At 38.4% G+C, this 19331-nt stretch overlaps 1 protein-coding gene across 8 annotated transcripts in view; it reads left to right on the top strand.

The window, feature by feature from the left end:
- LOC137278424 (rho guanine nucleotide exchange factor 28-like) overlaps window positions 1-19331 on the top strand; it is a 252564-nt gene that overhangs the window by 26767 nt on the left and 206466 nt on the right. For all 8 annotated transcript variants that reach the window (XM_067810747.1, XM_067810746.1, XM_067810742.1 and 5 more), the window contains exons 3-4: window positions 13564-13607; window positions 17834-17981. In XM_067810747.1, coding sequence (XP_067666848.1) covers window positions 13564-13607; window positions 17834-17981 — 192 coding nt within the window. The remainder of the gene's footprint in view (window positions 1-13563; window positions 13608-17833; window positions 17982-19331) is intronic.

Below are 19331 nucleotides of genomic sequence, written 5' to 3'. Positions count from 1 at the left end.
AAAACACACCTCACTTGCTCACTTTCTCACTCACTCTGATCTCACGGTTACATTGTTTCAGAATTCATTTTCAAATGGTGAGGACTGTAATTCCTGAAAATGTTTTTAAAACTGGACTGTGTAAACAGTTGAAGTCAAATATACATGAAGAATATCTTTGATGACTTGATAATTGACATTTAAATCTTTAACAGGTTTTAGATTTATGACATGTTCATGTTTTAAAAAGGGCAGTAACTAATATTTTCTTGCTATTCATGTTGGAAAATTGAAACTTTTCTGTCTGTTCTTCATATTACTGAATGCTACCAACAATTCTGGCATTGTTTTTAAGTTCACAGGAAATGGGCTGATCTATAGAAGTTGAACTGAGTTTTATGTACTCTTTCTAGAAACAGTTTAATGATTTCAACACCTGCATTCAGGTAGCTTGATGGTCTTCAGTTGAGTTATTTGTAGGGTCTTGTGATTTTGTTGATCTGTCAATTACAAGGAAATGGCCCAATGGAATGTTAAATTAACAGAGATGTGGAAGTGCAGCAGTGCTAACATGAGTCTGTATCTGGAACATGTTTGTGGAGTGGAGCAGGACAACCCATGGGAGGGGAGGGTATTGGCTATCAGTCTATTTGGAGCAGGTTTTCAACTTGTGAACATATTTCTAGGAGTGTTCAGAAGACCTGTAAATAGAAATCTGTATGGTGGATCTGAGTTTATATGTTGAATCAGGATTACGCAGGTTGGTGTTTTGAGTGGAGACAGAGCTGATGTTTTGACATTCCAGCACTTTTCTGACAGATTTTGTGAGAGTGTTATCTTGTACTGCTTACCTTGATCTATGTTTGTCCAGTCCTGCTCTATACTGAATGGTTGTCTGAAATAGTTTTTCAAAGAAATTGACTTCCGAGGACTTCCTTGACATATTACAGCTTCTGAAATGAAAAAGAAGATGTTTTTGCAAATGTTATAAAAGGCATTTGCTGAGGGATTCTGCTATATGTTTCTGCCATTCTCAGAAATAGTCCAGCTTTATGACTCTTAAGAGTTCTGTGTAAGTAATCTTGTAAGTAGTCTGGACCATACAACTATGTGATTGATATCATGAGGAATAGCAATACAATGGACTATGTAGTTCACTGAGCTTGCCCCCCAGTCCACCAACAAACTTGCAAAGGTAATTGAAGACCTTTTCCACTCACTCACTCACTCACTCACTCACTCACTCACTCACTCACTCACTCACTCACTTTCACTCACTTTCACTCTCACTCACTCACTCACTCACTCACTCAGCTTTGCACACCTAGTACCCCTAGAACCCAGGCCTGGAGCATGATGAGCGAACACTATAACCATCTGGCTACCCGCTGATGACATGAGTATGTGGTATGAGAAGATTGTGGGACAACCTATCAGTTGAAGTTAAGCAACACTGGGTGCGGAGAGTCATTGGTCGGGTGACCATGTTCTGCACCTTGACTCCTAAGAGTTCATGATATTTCAGACAATTGTCATCATAACTTGTCACCTGGGAGACTGTCATGAATATCAAACACTGTGATTTTAGCAATTGAATAATACATCTCAGAGCAACAGCAAAAACTGTTCCAACACTATAAATAAACATAATCTTTATGCAAATTTAAAGACTGTTTTTCCATCGTCTGAATAATCTGACATTCTGAATCTTCATTTTATTCCTGCATACATTGTTCATGTGTATTGTATATATTGTATATTGTATGAAAGACTACATTTTTCACTATCAAACAAAACTTCATGAAAAATACCATGGTAGGCACCTGCTAATGAAGATCTCAACTGCTTCTTGATAAAATGCTGTATTTCCTTATGCCTAAACTCCAGATTCCCCACATCTGGCGTCGAATGATCTTGATAATGATGGAATATTGGTAAAAGTTGCATAAAACCCTATGATGCATGATGAGCGAACACTATAACCATCTGGCTACCCGCTGATGACATGAGTATGTGGTATGACAAGATTGTGGGACAGCCTGTCGATGTGGGAGAAATAGTTCATGTGGATGCTGTGAGTTTGGCAACAATATCGATACACTGTCAGCGTTAACTCAGCCTCATGTACACTGGACAGGATCAGGACAAGTGTGGCTGTATTGATCAATCTGATTGGCTGTGCCTACGACCATGAGGTTAGAAGGCTTGTCAACTGAGTCGGAAATTGAATTCTCAGTGGGTTAATACTACTGTTGGTAAAATCTAAATGTGGATGATAAAATATTTAGTTCCTTCACTAGGGGTACTATTTAGGTGAATATTTCGCAACTGATTTGTTTGAGGTCTGTGTGGGCTTGCAGCAATGTTCTGTTCATAGGTACCACAGGATTCCCTTGAGGCTGTCCAAATAATCGCTTATGTCCTGAGATGGGGCACTCATGCACCAACATGTGGCAACATTTTTTGCATTAAAAAAAATATGTAACTTCAAATTTGAAAGAGCTCAAGCTGGTTAAAAGTAAACCTTTGAAAATGGAAGAGATTTTGTTTGGTGATGTTACTGACTGCAGTTATATCCGATCAATGAGAATAGTTGCCAGGAAAGTATAATGTTCATACAACGTAGTGTAGAGGATCAGGTGAACAACTGCAGGGATTGTTGCTCACACTATCGATCATTGGATTGTCTAGTTTAGATTTCACCATCATATTATATTGATTACGACTCAATGCAGTCTTGGACAATACACAAATATATGCAGTTATGATTCCGTGGCCATTTTCCACTAGTTGTGGTGTAACATGCTGATGTGTTAACATATGTCATGTTAGATTGTCACTTTGACAACATGCTACTGCATCGACATGTTGCTATGGTAACATGCTTCTGTTTTAATATGTTGCTGTAGTAACATGTTGACTAAACACATGTAATTCATTAGGGTCATTATAAACTGGTAGATAATAATCAGTCTTCACCAAATGGTCCATTGTATCGTTTTCAATACTCTGCAGTGTTAATATTTGGATTACCAGTTGTCTAGAGTTCACGCTAAAATGATATTCATTAGACTGTTGCTTGAAATGTGGGTTTACACAGAGTACAGCGTTTTCACAAAGGAACAAAGTAGGTGTTACATGCCTTAAATCAAACTGAACTGCCATATTTGACGATTTGTCCCTGTCACATGTTTAATGAGGCTTAGCAGCCTACCACTGATGTTAGTGTTGTTTATCTCTGGATGTTGTAGATGATGTTTGCAACCAGTGTTACAACATAGACCTGTGCTGTTATGCATTAGATGTACACCTGACACTAGAGACTGAAAACTGTGTATTACCTGATCAGATTGCAGTCATGTACTTGCCATATAGACACAGCTGTGTACAGGGGGCGCAGGAACAATTCAGGTTCGCTGGCAAGAACATTGCTACATTCATCCAGCTATGATCGGTGGGGCCTTGAGTCTGTGTAGAGTCAGAATGCTAGTTTAGGTCAGCGTTTCGATCCATTTTTTCTTTCATTCTAAGAAGGAGGACAGTTTTACCACTTTTGGCCACAATATTTTGTTCAAGTCCATACGTCCAATGCATAAAAGATTTCTGATAATTTGATGAGTAATCTAGCCAAGGAAATTGCAGCACTAATTAACACTGTAGTGTATGATCATGATAGAAGAAGTGAAGAACTAGCATTCATCGGATGAAGGAACAAGAATTAGCTCTGGAATGTTGTGTAGAGAATAAAAAGTTGTTATCCATAAAATGGGTCACATATTTAAAGAAACATTGTGTCCAAGAGTGAACAGAACTTTTGTTATGTCTACAACAGTAGGAATCCTAGACAGAACACTAATCCTTGGTGTACTAAACACGATTTGTGTTACCTTGAGAGTTCACTGTCCATGTAAAGCCCACACACTCAACTCGCTCTCAACTTCAACATCTGGAGTTTGACAAACAATATGTTCATGCTAAAATTAGAGTGAATATTGAAAATTGCGTTTCATTTATTGATGTCAATAAATGTCAGTTTAATGAAATTAAAGCTTAATTGATATGGGTCATATCTATACATATGTTTCTCAAGAGGAAGACAAGTAATGATATTTAATTTATGATTTGGCAGTATTTGGCTAGCAGGCAGCGAATCTGTCAGTTGTATTGTCAGTTTTGACATTTACATGCTGAACCCTCTCCTCAAACAACAAGACATGCCAATCAGGTTGGGCTAGAGGCATCTGAAAACTGACACTTACCTAAATTGGCCTGTAGATAACCCATGTGGTTGTGTATGTCAGCTCTGATACCGGTTCATGTACTAACAGGTAAAATCACTGGCGATATTTGGATAGTACTTACAAAAGATTTACTTAGATACATGGCATGTTGCCACATGGTACTGTCTTTTCCCTTTTGCACTGCCGTGTAGATGAAACCAGTCATATGTGCAGTTGTTTCCCTTATATGTGCCAGGATAGTGTGGATTTAAATTTTTGATTTGCTAGAACCATACCATGCCTGTACTGGCGTATAGATTGGGCAGTCAAATGAAAAGTTGTCTCCCTCATGCATGCCAGGATCCTGTGGCTAAGGGTTTGAATCCCAGGTTAGTCAGGATTTAAATTTTTGATTTGCTAGAACCTTACCATGCTTATACTGGCGTATAGTTGGGGCAGTCATATGAGCAGTTGTCTCCCATATGCATGCCAGGATCCTGTTGCTATGTGTTTGAATCCCAGGTTAGTCAGGATTTAAACTTTTAAGTTGCTAGAACCATACCATGCTGGTGGACTGACAAACTAAATTTTTAAGTCTTTAGACCTGCATCACTCTGTATTCCTTTAGCATATGTGAGTGAGTGAGTGAGTTTGACAAAGAACTTGGCTTTCAGAATCCTTTGAGAACTTTCATTGTAATCATGATCATGGATAGGTTTGACAACTGATCAGATATCAAAGATGCTTTTGTGGCTGATCATTTGACATGAATGTGTAAGTGATATCATTAGTCATGTCATTATTAAGATGTTTGAGAAATAGTGGTATTGAGATGTGTCACAAACAATGTTAATAAGATGTTTGACAAACAATGTTATTAAGATGTTGGAAAAACAATGTCATTGAGATGTTTGACAATTTTATTAAGATGTTGGACAGACAATGTTATTAAGATGTTGGACAGACAGTATTATTAAGATGTTGGACAGACAGTGTTATTAAGATGTTGGGCAAACAAAGTTATTAAGATGTTGGACAAATGATGTCATTATTTACAAACAGCAGCATTATAATTGATTACAAAATTGATAAGGAGGGTTTCCAGCACAGAAAAATCAGGTCACGTTTCATGTGTAGTTGTGAAAATCAGTTGTGGAAATAATTGTCTTGCAGCGCAGAATGAACTGTAAATCTTGACACCCAGTTGGAACAGTAAGCATCATTGGTACAAATGACCCCAGACTGTGTAGGCCGGACAGTAAATAGTAGCTTTATATCCATTTAATGATGATTCAGGCTCAGGTCTATTTAACAGTGGCCATCAAATGTCCATCACAGCCAGTTTATGGATGTCGTGGTTACCCTGATGGTACTGTACCAGAAGAAAGTTGAGTGTGTTGCATTTAGCTTGAATCCTCCCTCCACTGTCTTGATGCATTTATACAAAGTTACACACCAATAGGTTTTAACATCTGTCAGCCATCTTGAATTTGTGTCAGCTCTGAAACCATTTCTTTTTGGACACATTTTGCATGTTGATACCAGGGTAATTTTTTATGTTTGATAATTAAATCTTCTTTTCCCCAGTGGTTGTGGGATGGTTATGTAACAATATCATTTGTTTCTTACAACGAAGATATGAATTCGATTTCACACATAGGTACCGTGACGTGTGTGTGAAGTCCATTTCTGGTGTTTCATGCCTTGATATTAGTGCAATATTGCTGAAAATGGTGTAAAACCTGACTCACTCGCTCACTTTTTGTGTCGATCAACCTATAAGTATATCCTATCTTTTTAGTGTATCTCTATTGATATCATTTGTCGGATTGGTGGTAAAAAGTCAGTTTGGGTGGGGATCGTGGTAACAATCTCCTCATATTTTGTAACTGGGCATCCAGTTGTTACTGAGGAAGGTTTAGTAAGTTCAAGGGTCAAATGCTGTACATTAACATATCCAGGGTGAACTTGCACAAAGTCTACTATAAGCTGCATCACCAGTCAATATTTACGCTAACATTACGCTCCTAGGCTGTGATATAAGTGAGATACTGCTCAGAGTTGTGTGTTAGATCAAGTTGTCCTGGTTTTCCAAACATGTGTCCTGCCCAGCCTTCAGTGATGGCATTTAATCAACTGTCAGTATTGGCAGTCAGGAGTGTAAGTTTCAAGGTCTGGTCTGGAATTAACACCAGTGTATGCAGCTGAATCAGTCTGTAATGAACATATCTGCCCATGACAAGCAGCCATGACAGTCAGAGTTTCTGTCAATGTGTTTGGGTCTGAATGGTGATTGATGGCAGTTTGTGCCAGACCAGAGGGACTTAACCACACTCATGTTGGCTACACTGACTTGTTGTACATACACTGGTGTATCTGGGTGCTCTAAGACCTTGAATTGGGCTGGATTTGTTGCGGATTTGAACAGAGGTCCAGTTGAATCATGGCATTCTTGATAAATGTGTATAGAGAACTTAAAGTGATGTGATTTTCAGATATTTACCAATGAAACCCAGGAGAAAGGCTATGGTTGTGACAGACAGAAACATAATCAGGCTGAAGTGGGATTTGAACCCATGATCATTGGTTCCTAACAGGTCCAAGGGAGACAACTCTACTTAGGAAAATCCACAGCCTCTAATGACCTGATTGATTGTTGTTTAATGCCTCGTATCTGCTACATATCAGTGGTCTGTCGATAATCAAATCTGGACCAGACAATCCAGTGATTGACAACATGAGCATCAATCTACAGTGGGTTACAGTGACAATTGGGTTACAATTGGGTTACAGTGACATGTGTCTGTTAAGTCACCTTGTTTGACCAGATAATCCTGTTAGTCACCTTTTAGACTAATGTTTAGTCTCTGAATAGATATAATTTTGATAGTAACAAACAGACCTAATATAAACTGAAAAGGAGCCCCAGGAAGATCAGAGAACCTGAGGAAATCTAGACTTACTTTATTTAAGGCTTTAGCACTACAGAGAAGATTGGCAGTAGGCAAAATAATGTGGTTCAGGGACTGTGAGACAGACTAGTCGCCTTTTACAACAAGCATGGGTTGATGAAGACCAGTTTTGGCTTGGATCTCCACAGGTTTTCACTGTCCAACATGATCCTTATGTTCAATTGGGGGTTTGCATTGCATGGAAAAAGACATTTTAACAAAGTTGAAATAGGTTCCAGGTAATTGAAAGCCTCGATTGAAAAAATAAATGTTTTAACTATAGTCTGTTTGCAGTGAAAATGGACTATAAAGTAAGCATCTTTTAAGACAAGTAAACTGGACAAAGACATTGACAATGACATGTGAGCATTGCAACCATACAAATGCAAAAAAACATTTTGAAAATATGACTGAAAATGGTACATTTCTGTACTATGACAGAACTAACCTCCAAATTTACAATTTACTTATGTCATTCAGTGTTGAAATGAGATCCACCAGTTTTATGAATCAATCATACATACTCTTCTTTTTGTTACGTTAAAATTCAGTAAATTCTACTGAAAAGTACCAGTGTTATTAAGCCATGATTCTGTGATATATATTCAAGCACTAGAGTACCAGAGATCACGTTTTTCTCTTAAGAAATTCTGTGTTCATTGTCAGAAACTAAATATTTTGTGTAAACTTTTGTTTCATAAGCCCATGTGCTCTCAAAATATTTTTCCTTTCTAAATACTTTTTTCAACCTGTCATCGTCAGAAACTAAATATTTACTGTAAGCTTTTTGTTTCATGAGCCCATACACTCTCATAATATTTTTCACTTATAAATAATGTTTTCAGTCATGTGAAGGATGTGTACAAGTTTGAGATGGAAGGATTGTCTTTTTAGCCTGGTTTATCATCTTCATCAGTTATCCAGTCATACAAAAAGGTACCAAAAGTTGATATTTCTTATTTCTCTTCCGGACATTTAGGGGTTAAATCAGGGCGTGGTCAGCTCGGGGTTGTTGTAGTGAGCAAGTGAAGGGGTTGAGTTTCTACGTGGCGTTTATCAATATTCTAGCAATATCATGGCAGGGGGACATCAGAATGGGCTTCACAGGTTGTACCCATGTGGGGGATCAAACCAGGAACTTCATTGTGATAAGTGAATGCTTAACCACCTGACTACCCCACTGCCCCATGGAGTTGTGTGAGTCTTGAGTGGGATATTCGTATTAAACAATGGCACATTATCACAGTATTGCTAGTGCTATGTAGCCAGGAGTAATTGGACTGGTGTAAACAGTCACACGCAAATGCATGCACATGAATAAAAAATCAATAAAATTAGAAAAAAAAACACGCATTAAAGCCAGTCTAAGTAAACTTAGCCTCAGTACTTTTCATTACACTCCATTACTGAGTCTTAACAAAACCTTATGGGAGGTCCCGTCAGGTAACCTTTGAGGCTGACCAATCAGAACACAGCTTACCAAATCATGAAAATGGACATTCGCACATACCTTATGAACTTTTTATCTTGAAAATTGTTTGTACCTGAACAATTCCAAATGCTATTTACCGTACGCTCGCTTCCGAGTGATGCACACAGCACATGTTACAACCATGCCAACGGTGAGTAAACAGAGTAACTTCACTTAGACTGACGTTAAAGATTGATTGGGAAGAACCTTTGACCTTTTAGATATTGTTTATTTAATTTGAAAATTTAAAACATCATTCTTGTAGTCTCAATATTTATGTATTATGTTATTCTTAACTACTGGGGACATTGGGGTAGCCTAATGGTTAAGACATTTGCTTGTCACGCTGAAGATCTAGGGTTTGATTCCCTTCATGGGCACATTATATAAAGCCCATTTCTGGTGTGCTGATATTGCTGGAATATGGCTGAAAGTTGCATAAAACCCAACTCAGTCAGTCTGTCACTTATATACTGCTTATATAATGATCAGAAATGTGCTGCTTGAATTTCTGAATCGTCTGGAAATAGTTCAGTGACAGTCCCATGCCTTGGCACATTGTACAGACTTAATGTATGCCTCTACTTGGAATTTGTAGAATGGCCAGATTAGTAAGATAGGGAGAGTTTGTGTGTCTAAGTTTAATGTGTACAGAGAAAATATCAACAAAGTATGCTGTGGCAATCTTTTCTCGTCTTAAAGGTTCTGGAAAGGTCAGGATGGTAATTCAACTTAAGTTGTGAGAAACAAGACTATTTTATTGTTTTCAATGGCTCAAGATGTCTCAAGATGTCTGCCTGCCTACCTTCATGGTTGTTTTTGACTATGTTCCCAACACAGTCGGTTTAGTGAAAGGCTTAGGGGTGTTGATAGCAGTGATAACATCCTGTCACCACTGACTGTTCCATTGTTGAACTATATGATGTATCTATTATCACCGGTGTATACTTACCTGGCCGGCTCAGCTGTTTATGCTTACCTGGTCGGGTCACCTGTTTATGCTTACCTGGCTGTTATGCTGGACCATTGCCGTGCTTTATCATCTAGAATATCACTATTTCACAATGTATACATAGCCAGTCATTTGTGGTTGGATTACGCAGAGGTCGTGACACTTGACCTCACATGGCATTCCCACATTGGCCTCTGACCTTCCTGCCAATTACCTTCGTGGACAACTTCATCACTATACCTTGACATGTGAAATTCAGATATACCGCCATGATGTATGGTCTTGTACACGATATACATCAGTGATTGACATGTCTGCGGGGGAACGTCACTGAATGATGTATGTCGGGATTAATGCCAGCACCCACATTTTTTTCTTCATCTTCTTTTGGGTAAAATAATCTTTTAGTAAGCCATAGCATAATTTTCTCAGCTTGATATGTACAAGTTATGAATTTTCCCATAAATCTTATGAATTTTGATAAATACGTCATCTTAAATGACTTCATTGCTTGTAAAGTTATTGGAAGGGTGATAAAATCTATAAATTACATCTTCTCCTTGAAATGTCAGCCATTGATTGTAATATGATTTAGAGGACAACCACGATAGTGTTTTCAAGAAGTGGGCGCGTCAATCTGTGGGAACGGGCAATTCCATCGATCACCCACATTGTTTAAGGGTTCCAGTGTTGTTGTAGAACTGCGTTATTAGGGTCGCCTGTCAACAGAGGCTGGTTTCCGGCAACATGTCATCTTTATCATTCCCCAACCCAAAATATTTACCCTGTCCTAGATTGCGCCACATGAATAACGCCTGTAACCCAATAATGCAACAGTGCAGGAGCGCCATCCACAATGTAGTTTGTGGCCATATTTGCTCTGCTTGTATGGCAGTGTTACACTCTGTGGTGTTTTGGTTAGCTTGATAGGACAAACAAATTCGATCGACAACAGGACCCAAGCATAGTTTGCTCTTGATTCCGCTTTGATCAACTTTTTCTGGACTGGTTCGCTGGTGTAGTGGATGAAGTGTTTGCCAAGAAAGGTTTGGTATGATCCAGGTTTAGCCTTGACTTACAATAGTGGAGGTCCAGAGGATCCAGGGTTCCCTTTGACATGGAAAACCTGTGTATATGACACTGTACAGTGAAAATAGGCATAAAAAACAAGCACTGTGTCACTTTTGATGCAATAAAATCACTAATCAAGACCACACAATTCAATGCTATAGGGAATAAAGGTAACTTAATTGATTTCTGATTTCAGACTGCTTTGAAAGTACAGTGGACTCTGTCAATACCGGCATCACTTGGGACCAAACAAAAATGCTTGTTTTGACAAAGTGCAGGTATAGGCAGTTTGCCTCATGACGCCGACGCACAACAGAAGTCGAACTGTCTCTTGATCATTCATATTAGTTTCAAACTTGTTAATGTATTCACCTCTCCTCTTCAAAATATCAGACACCGTCTGTCTGCCGATTCCATATGTTGATGCTAATGATTTTTGTGTGGGTTGTGGCTTTTTATCAAAATCTTCTATCAGCTACACTTTTTGTTAAAGTGTCAACTCATCTTGCATGTTTTGCGGGCCGAGACATTTTGGCAATACTGACTGTTATACTACTGACATTATACGATTTTACCTTAAATACCCTCTAAGTACTCTATGTATGTGACACGTATCACTCGCTAGTTAACGAGATACTGACCGACACTTCCCGTTTCTGGATAATGTTGGTAAATATGTTACAGTGTTTACTGTCAAAATGACCACTATTCATCACCCTATGCAAGGGACACATATCACTCACTAATTAAGAAGACACTAATTGACACTTCCCATTTCTGAATAATCTCTGGTAGTAACTGCGAATTGTGTTGTTACATCATTTGGACCTAACTGCATCAAAGGGTTGCACCTTCTTTCATGTGTCAGTTTTTACAGACTTGGTTTTATAACAATTTGTTCACTGGGACTGAAAAACAATGCCGATATCCGGAAGCCGATGTTTACAGATGTTTCTATATGAGAATTAAGTGCATTTCTGCAGCTACTGAAACTCTGTGCCGTTGTAGACAGAATGCTGATGTTTACAGAGGCCGATATTGGCAGAGTCCACTGTACACGTTATAGTTCTTTAGAATTCAGACTTCGAGGCATACACCTGAATACAAAAGGACAGGATTAGTTGAAAATTGCTTATCTGTGTAAATTGTTTGACCCCCCAAGTTTTATATTGAATCCCCACAAAAATGTGGAGAGTCAACCTGACCCCCCAAACAAATATAAATGTCAAGGGGGAGCTCTGGGGACACCCATCAAGTAATGTTATGGGTCTTTGTCAGTAATATGAGGGTCCTGTCAAGTACTACAGTGAAGTGTATGATCAGATAATTACATTCGAACCCCGGAATGAATCAGTGATCAAGTGGACAGTGGTCAGTCTTGATAGATTATATTACGGACAAACTACTGGTTAATGGTAGGTATCTTTGTGCATCTCTTTGGGTTTTAGGTTTCTGCATCCATTCACTACATTTGTGCATGCTGGACGCACATTTGGCTGTCACGTTAAACTTTGATTTGATCCTTTCATCATGTCATAGCAAAAGACTTTACATGGTAGTACTACTTGTCACTTTGCCTGGTGCTCGGTTTTTAGGGGATAAGGCAAGACCCATCTGTTCAGAGTCAGTATAGTGTGTCTAAGTTATATCCTTATTAAACTGTGGCAATTTAAATCAATGGACTGGTTCTGTAACACTGGCAAGCATCCAGAGTTGTTCAGAAGCCGTCATCATACATACTTGTGGATGCATATCGCTATCTAAGAGCAATGACCATGAACATGAATGTTAAACGCTAGCTAACATTCTCCCTAATTCTTATGGGTAGTTGGGAAGCCTTGTTGTTTTAGTGTTCACTCCGCACACTGAAGTCCTGGGTTCGATGCCCGACATGGGTACAATGTGTAAAGCCCATCTCTGGTGTCCCCTGCTATGATATTGCTAGAACATTGCTAAAAGCTACGTACAACAAACTCACTCACTCACTGTTTTTGATGGTGGAGTAGAGTGAAACAGTTATCTAAAGTATACCTTCATGACAGTGGAAATATAATCATTTAGTTAGAAAATATAGCTTCAATTTTAAGGGAGAATTTCTTTGAAAGGAAAGTGTTTGTTAATGATGGATAAAGTACACCAACCATTGTATTTTGAATGTGGACTTTCCAGTAGGAAATATTTCATTTCACCAGTTGTTTGGGATTGTGGAAACATTTTACAAATGATAGTCTGTAACCATATCGTCCTGTTTGAATCCTCAGCTGCCTTGAGTCTATTTCAGTGTATTAACAGATATGTTTATCTAACAAATCTCCATACATTTCAATTAAAACCTACTGAAGTGATGTCAAGGACACGTTCAGACCCCAGCACTAAAACAGTGTGTAAGTTACCCTTATCATGTGTATTTACATAGATGTGTCTGACATGAGATTCAAGGCTGAACAACTTGTGTACATCTTACATGTGATATCTTCTGCTCCTTAACCACTGAAGCTGGTGCTTCCTCTTAATGTTTGTAGATCAAGGACAGGCTGTGCCTCTGTCCCTCCCAATGTGACTGTGTCTGTGTCTCTGTTCGTCCATGTGGTCGCCCTTATATCAGTTTGTTTGTCATGTGTCCATGTCCTAATGTCCACCCCTCTATATTTCTTTCACTGTGTCTGTATTCTTATGGCATACCCCACAGTGTTCTTATAACTGTGTCCCTTTGGTGTTCATTCTGTGTTCCTCTGTCCCTATGCCCCTGTGTCCATGCATTTCATTGAAACTGTGTCCTGGTATGTGTGTCTGTGTCCTCTGTCAGTTCACAGCCCCAGGACATGAATTATTCAGTACTGTTCTGCATTAAATGCCCCCATCTATTGGATTTAGACATGTCATTTATGTCTGATGTTTCTTTTTCCTTTGTTTTTCCAGAAGAGAGTCGAATGGCATTTTCACCGAAGGAAGCACCTGTCTATGTGAGTATATTCATGCCTGAGGAGAGGGGGTGTAGTTTGTTGGTTAAAGCATTCATCATACTGAAGACCACATGTTCCATATGGTCTATTACGAAAAGACCCGTGAAGATCTGGGTTAGAAATGGCCTTCAGTAACCCATGCTTGTCGTAAGAGGCCACTAACGGTATTGGGTCTTCAAGCTCACCAATTTGGTTGGCATGTATCATCGTATCCCAGTTGTGAAGATCAATGCTCATGCTGTTTCTGAGTGTGGCATCACACAATAAGCCAACCCAACCATTATGAAAAGAATCATAAAACAGTACTCACTCACTGTCCTCATTGTGAAATGAGGTTCACGGTGTAGCCTAATGTTTAAAGGGCTAGTTCTCCATGGTAAAGTTGTTGCATTCATTCCCTATGTGAGTAAAGCCATATATTTCTGGAATCATGCTCAGCTGAAGCAAAACAGTTTCAGCGATTTTCCTGAAACTTATTGAAAATGGAAAATACAATATCTTGAAGGGGAAAGACTTAGTATCAAGTTAGGTTTATTCTATGGTATTTAAAGATATTGATTTTTTTAAAAAGTTATTATTAACAATATTGCACCAATTAGTTTGAAATCATACCTAAGTATTTACACGTGAACATGATATAGGATATGATGCAAGTATCTATTGTACATAGAACCTGTCTGTTGCAAATGATACACACACAATTTGGTTTACCTCCATCAGTGTTTTCAATTGCAAAAGCAATCTTAGTTTCAGTTTCAACCTTGATAAACAGCCATTTCATCAATATCTTCAGTGCAGTCTGTGAATGTGACAGCTACACTCAATGTGTTGTGAAGATGATCAATAGTTTCTGAAATCAAGAAACGAAAAAAAAAAAAAAGAAAAACAGTAAAGGGTAGTGTGTGTAGGTTGAAACCACATGTGGTAGGTGGACGTGCCGATCGTCGGTCTTCCCAAAGGGCCAATCAGTTGGGGTTTAGCATCCCCAAGCAAAGGTCAGCCATTGCTTCCCCAGATTGTGTAGGTTTGTCTTCTATTTCCTGTCTGACTGAGAATGTCGTCAGCCAATCACAAGCTCTGCTGGGGACCAGTTTTAGAGACGGTAGCGGAAATCTTCGGAACTCATTTTGGTAATGTTTGATGGTGTTGTCAATATTAGGCAGGGTCCAGCTAATGGAAGATCCAGTGAGTGTTGGCATTACCTTGTTCAGTCAAAGTGAGGATCGATTGGTCACCTGCAACTTACAGCACAATTTTTTAAGTTGATTATCTGCAGATGTGGATCACCTGATCAGAGGTCAGACTGGTTCGTGTCATACCCTGTTTTTTCATCATATAGTGTCATGTACTTTTAGAGTTATTTAGATTTCATTTTGGTATTCTTTGCTTTTGTAATATTGCTGAGATAAAACCAGGCAGGTAAAAAATTAAACTCAGTTGGCAAATTGTGTAATTATCTCCACAACTCCCAATCCTTTTACTCATTGGTCTTTAATGAAACAATAATGTGGGTTGGTCTGTTTTTTTTGTAAGAGTGGGGAATAAGAGCCTGAGTTCTAAATAAAAGAAATGATTGGTTCAATTAGTTAGTTGATTGATTGGTACATGAAATCATTTGTCTGTTTTGAAATTTTGACTTTCATTTGATAGGTTTTTCAAATTTGATTAAATATTTACATGTTCTCCGTAGCTAAAAATTTAGTCTGTTTAATTACCCTTTGAGCTGACCATCTAGTAATATAACCTATTCTTAGGAATTCCCCTCCTCCCGTTGCACCATTACTTGGATAAAACCAAGGTCACCGGTTATTCATGAGTTCTCACCATGTAGCATTACTGGGATAAAACCATGGTTACTCACAAGTCAAGATTTCTCCCCTTATAACACTACTAGGATAAAACCATGCTTAATCACTATTCATAATTTCTCCCCATATAACATTACCAGGATAAAACCAGGGTTACTCACTATTCAAGATCTCTCCCCTTATAACACTACTGGGATAAAACCATCGTTACTCACTCTTCATGATTTCTCCCGTTGCTGGGATAAAACCAAGTTCACAGGCTATTCATGATTTCTCCCTTTATAACAATACTAGAACAAAACTATGGTCACACACTATTCATGATTCTTCACCATGTAACATTACTGGGATAAAACCTTGGTCACTTGCTATTTGATGATTTTGTCCGCATGTGACATACTGGGATAAAACCTCAATCACTCACTATTCATGATTTTACCGGTTGTAACATTACTAGGATAATACCAAGTTAACTCACTGTTGATGATTGCTCCCCTTGTAACATTACTGGGATAAACTCAAGTTCACTCACTAGTCATGATTCAACCACTTGTAATATTGCCGAGATAAAAGCAGGTTCACACACTATTCATGATTCAACCACTTGTAATATTACTGAGATAAAAGCAGGTTCACACACTATTCATGATTCAACCACTTGTAATATTGCTGAGATAAAACCAGGTTCACACACTATTCATGATTCAACCACTTGTAATATTACTGAGATAAAACCAGGTTCACTCACTATCCATGATTCAACCACTTGTAATATTACTGAGATAAAAGCAGGTTCACACACTATTCATGATTCAACCACTTGTAATATTGCTGAGATAAAACCAGGTTCACACACTATTCATGATTCAACCACTTGTAATATTACTGAGATAAAACCAGGTTCACTCACTATCCATGATTCAACCACTTGTAATATTACTGAGATAAAACCAGGTTCACTCACTATTCATTATTCAGTCACTTTTAACATTGTTTGGATGAAACAAAGTTCACTGACTATTCATGACTGAACAACAAAACTTTGACTCTGTATGTTTTGTTGTCAAAAATTGTATCATAACATTCAAGTGATAATTAGCTGAAAGCAGGTGAGCTTCAGAACCTTGTATTTTCAATGCCTCATATTTTAGGTTGTCTGTATTGACTCACCATCTTATCAAAACTGTTGTCAGTGTCATGGACGTCACAAGTAGAGAACAACTTTGTTTGACTGCCTAGGCCTCATTATTGAGGGTTTAGATAGGGTCTTGATGGTACAACAGAGTTAGTCCTGCTGATTGTCTGCCCCAACTCCATGTTTGCCAATTAGAAGCAAGCTCTGACTCACTGTGGCAACAGCCTTAGCCTTACTTGAGTTGTCTCCCTTGTTGTTGCTGACCATGAATGTTTTAGATTTGAAAATAGAGAGTAATGAAAATTGTAAATAAATTCAACATATTTCATGTTCTTTTTGTTTGTGTCAATTTTCATGTTGTCATGAAAACTGATCCCAAATAATGATAGCGTTGCAAAATTTGCAATGCATGTTTGAAATTTTGGATGAAAAAAATATGGCAAATGTACAAAAATGAGTGAGTATGTGAGTGCATGAGTGAACATTGCTAAAAGTTTTATAACATTTTTAGCAATGCTCTTAACTGTCTGGCAGAGAATACAAGAATATGGGAATGCTTTAACCAACAGGCAAGCCAGCCATCTCCTATAGATGAGAAACAAAGGTTTCAACTGGCAGTAAAGTTGATTGTAATAGACAAGGGTCTCATTTAATCATTCTGACAGTAAAGCTGTGACATGATAACTAAATGGTCAATCAGAATACATCAAGTGTGTGCTATGTGAGTTATGTGTTATGTGTTATGTGTTATGTAGGAATTGTTAGCATTATTGTCATATACAATGCTTTTGGTATGACTATGTATTGTGCATGGAACCAGTATTGACTGTTCCAGTGTTCTGATTCCTTTGGCATCTCCAGAAGTGTCATTGGTTGTTAGACACCTAATAAGAGGGATGTGCTGATTGGTCCACTTTGTTTAGTATGAAGCATTGTGGGAGTTACGCCCATCATGCCTCGTTACTGCAATCAAACCTTGCAGTCTTAATGGAAAACAAGCATTACAATGGGTTAGCGTCCAATTTGCAGTATTGGAATTGGCTTTTAAAGTTATGGCTGTTTGTGAATTGCACTTTTAGTTCAGCTAGGTTAAAGGAAATAAATGTTTTCTAACAATAATGTTATTGTCTTGAAGGTCTTTTATCAAAACAGTGTTTCTTTGACGGATAGTCTTCTGTCTTTGTTTCTTATGAAAAAAAGGATTAATCTTAAAAATGGTTGTAAATACTTTTAGCATTTTAATCAGTTAAAATTTTAAGCATTTTGTTTGTTTGTTGTTCAAGGGAGGTGGCACTATTGTTGTGGCTTTGACAGAAGATACTAGTTTCCCAGAAGATGCACAACTGTTTTTGGTTTTCGAGGGTGCCAACCGACGTCATGTGACTACAGCCAGCAAAGTCAGCGCCAACACGCTGCACTCCTTCATTCCAGGTGAGGGCTCTTATTCTTCATCTACATCAACCCGTGCAGATCCAGGTAGAATGTACTCAGTAATTTTACAGCTATATGATGGTGATCTGTACAATAGTGTGAAGCATGCAATTCAGTGATTGACGTCATGAGCATCAACTTACATCCATCAAATCATAGTGTCTGATTAACCAATCTGTTTAGTCACCCTTTACAAGTATGGATTGCCAGCGACCAAATATTCTGACCTGAATTTGCATAGGTCAGAATGTAACTGCTTCTCAAAGTATTCAGATCTCATGCATCTGAGGTCTCAGTGGAATGTGCTTAGAATAACTAGTGAGGGAGGATTGGGAGGTTTCTGTTGTGTGTCTTCCAGGTTAGATATGGTCTTCAGGAACCGATGGAAGAGGCCATTAAGGATGGTTCTCAGACTTTGGTTTATACATATCCCAGTTCACTAGATGTTCATGATGTCAATCACTGGATGCCTGGTCCATACTCGATTATGTTTTCTCTGCCATCATATTACAGGTCAGTTACTGACTGGGGAGCTGTATATTACAGGCAATGTGTCTGCATGACCAAATTCTGGTTTGTCGGAGACTTGATTATATACAAGTTTATGTGTTGTAACTGACAATTGCGAGGTTGTAGTCAATCATCTCTACAGATGCTTGTCATGACCAGAGGAAGCGTGGCATCCAATGCCATTGTCAAAATAAAGTACTCCCAGAAGATAATTCCAGGGCAAGGCCATCTTTATTCATTACCAAACAAAGAGTGCACTTTCGAATAACATTTAAGTCCCATTTAAGCCCCAGGTTAGCAAAGATGTTGTGATATTTTAAGAAAGGTCAAGGTCACAATGACTTCTTTGAAGTGAAAAGAATGCTTGGTAAAGTTCATTACATCTTATGATCCTATGGAGATGTTCTATGAGCAATTTCCTCACTAATGACAGTCATATATTACAGTCACTCAACAGAAGCGCTGTGAACAAAATTATTCAAAAACATTTGACCAAAGAAACAGATTTCAGATTGTGTGTTATTGTACCCAGAAGGCAAGAATTGTTGCTCATTCTATTAGCCACTAGCTACAGTGATCAGACAGAATATTACAGGCTCCAGAGCAGTGTATTTAATAAGACAAAAACCCATCCAGACATCAAGACTGGTAACTTAAAAAATGTTACTGGTACAAATATGGGGTTGGAGGGGGTTGGACGGGCCTAATTTCATGCACTATGACTAAAATGCATTAAGTCATCCCATCCTGTTGTAGAGCAAGCGACCCATGAAGGTTTAGCAACTAGCAGGACTGGATGGGCAGGTTCATTGACTGGGTTGACAAATGTCGTTGGACCCC

The sequence above is a fragment of the Haliotis asinina genome, chromosome 3 (genome assembly GCF_037392515.1).
Source record: "Haliotis asinina isolate JCU_RB_2024 chromosome 3, JCU_Hal_asi_v2, whole genome shotgun sequence".
Lineage (NCBI taxonomy): Eukaryota > Metazoa > Mollusca > Gastropoda > Lepetellida > Haliotidae > Haliotis > Haliotis asinina.
Note: the sequence above shows the minus strand (reverse complement) of the source record. Positions and strands in the feature narration are given on the sequence as shown.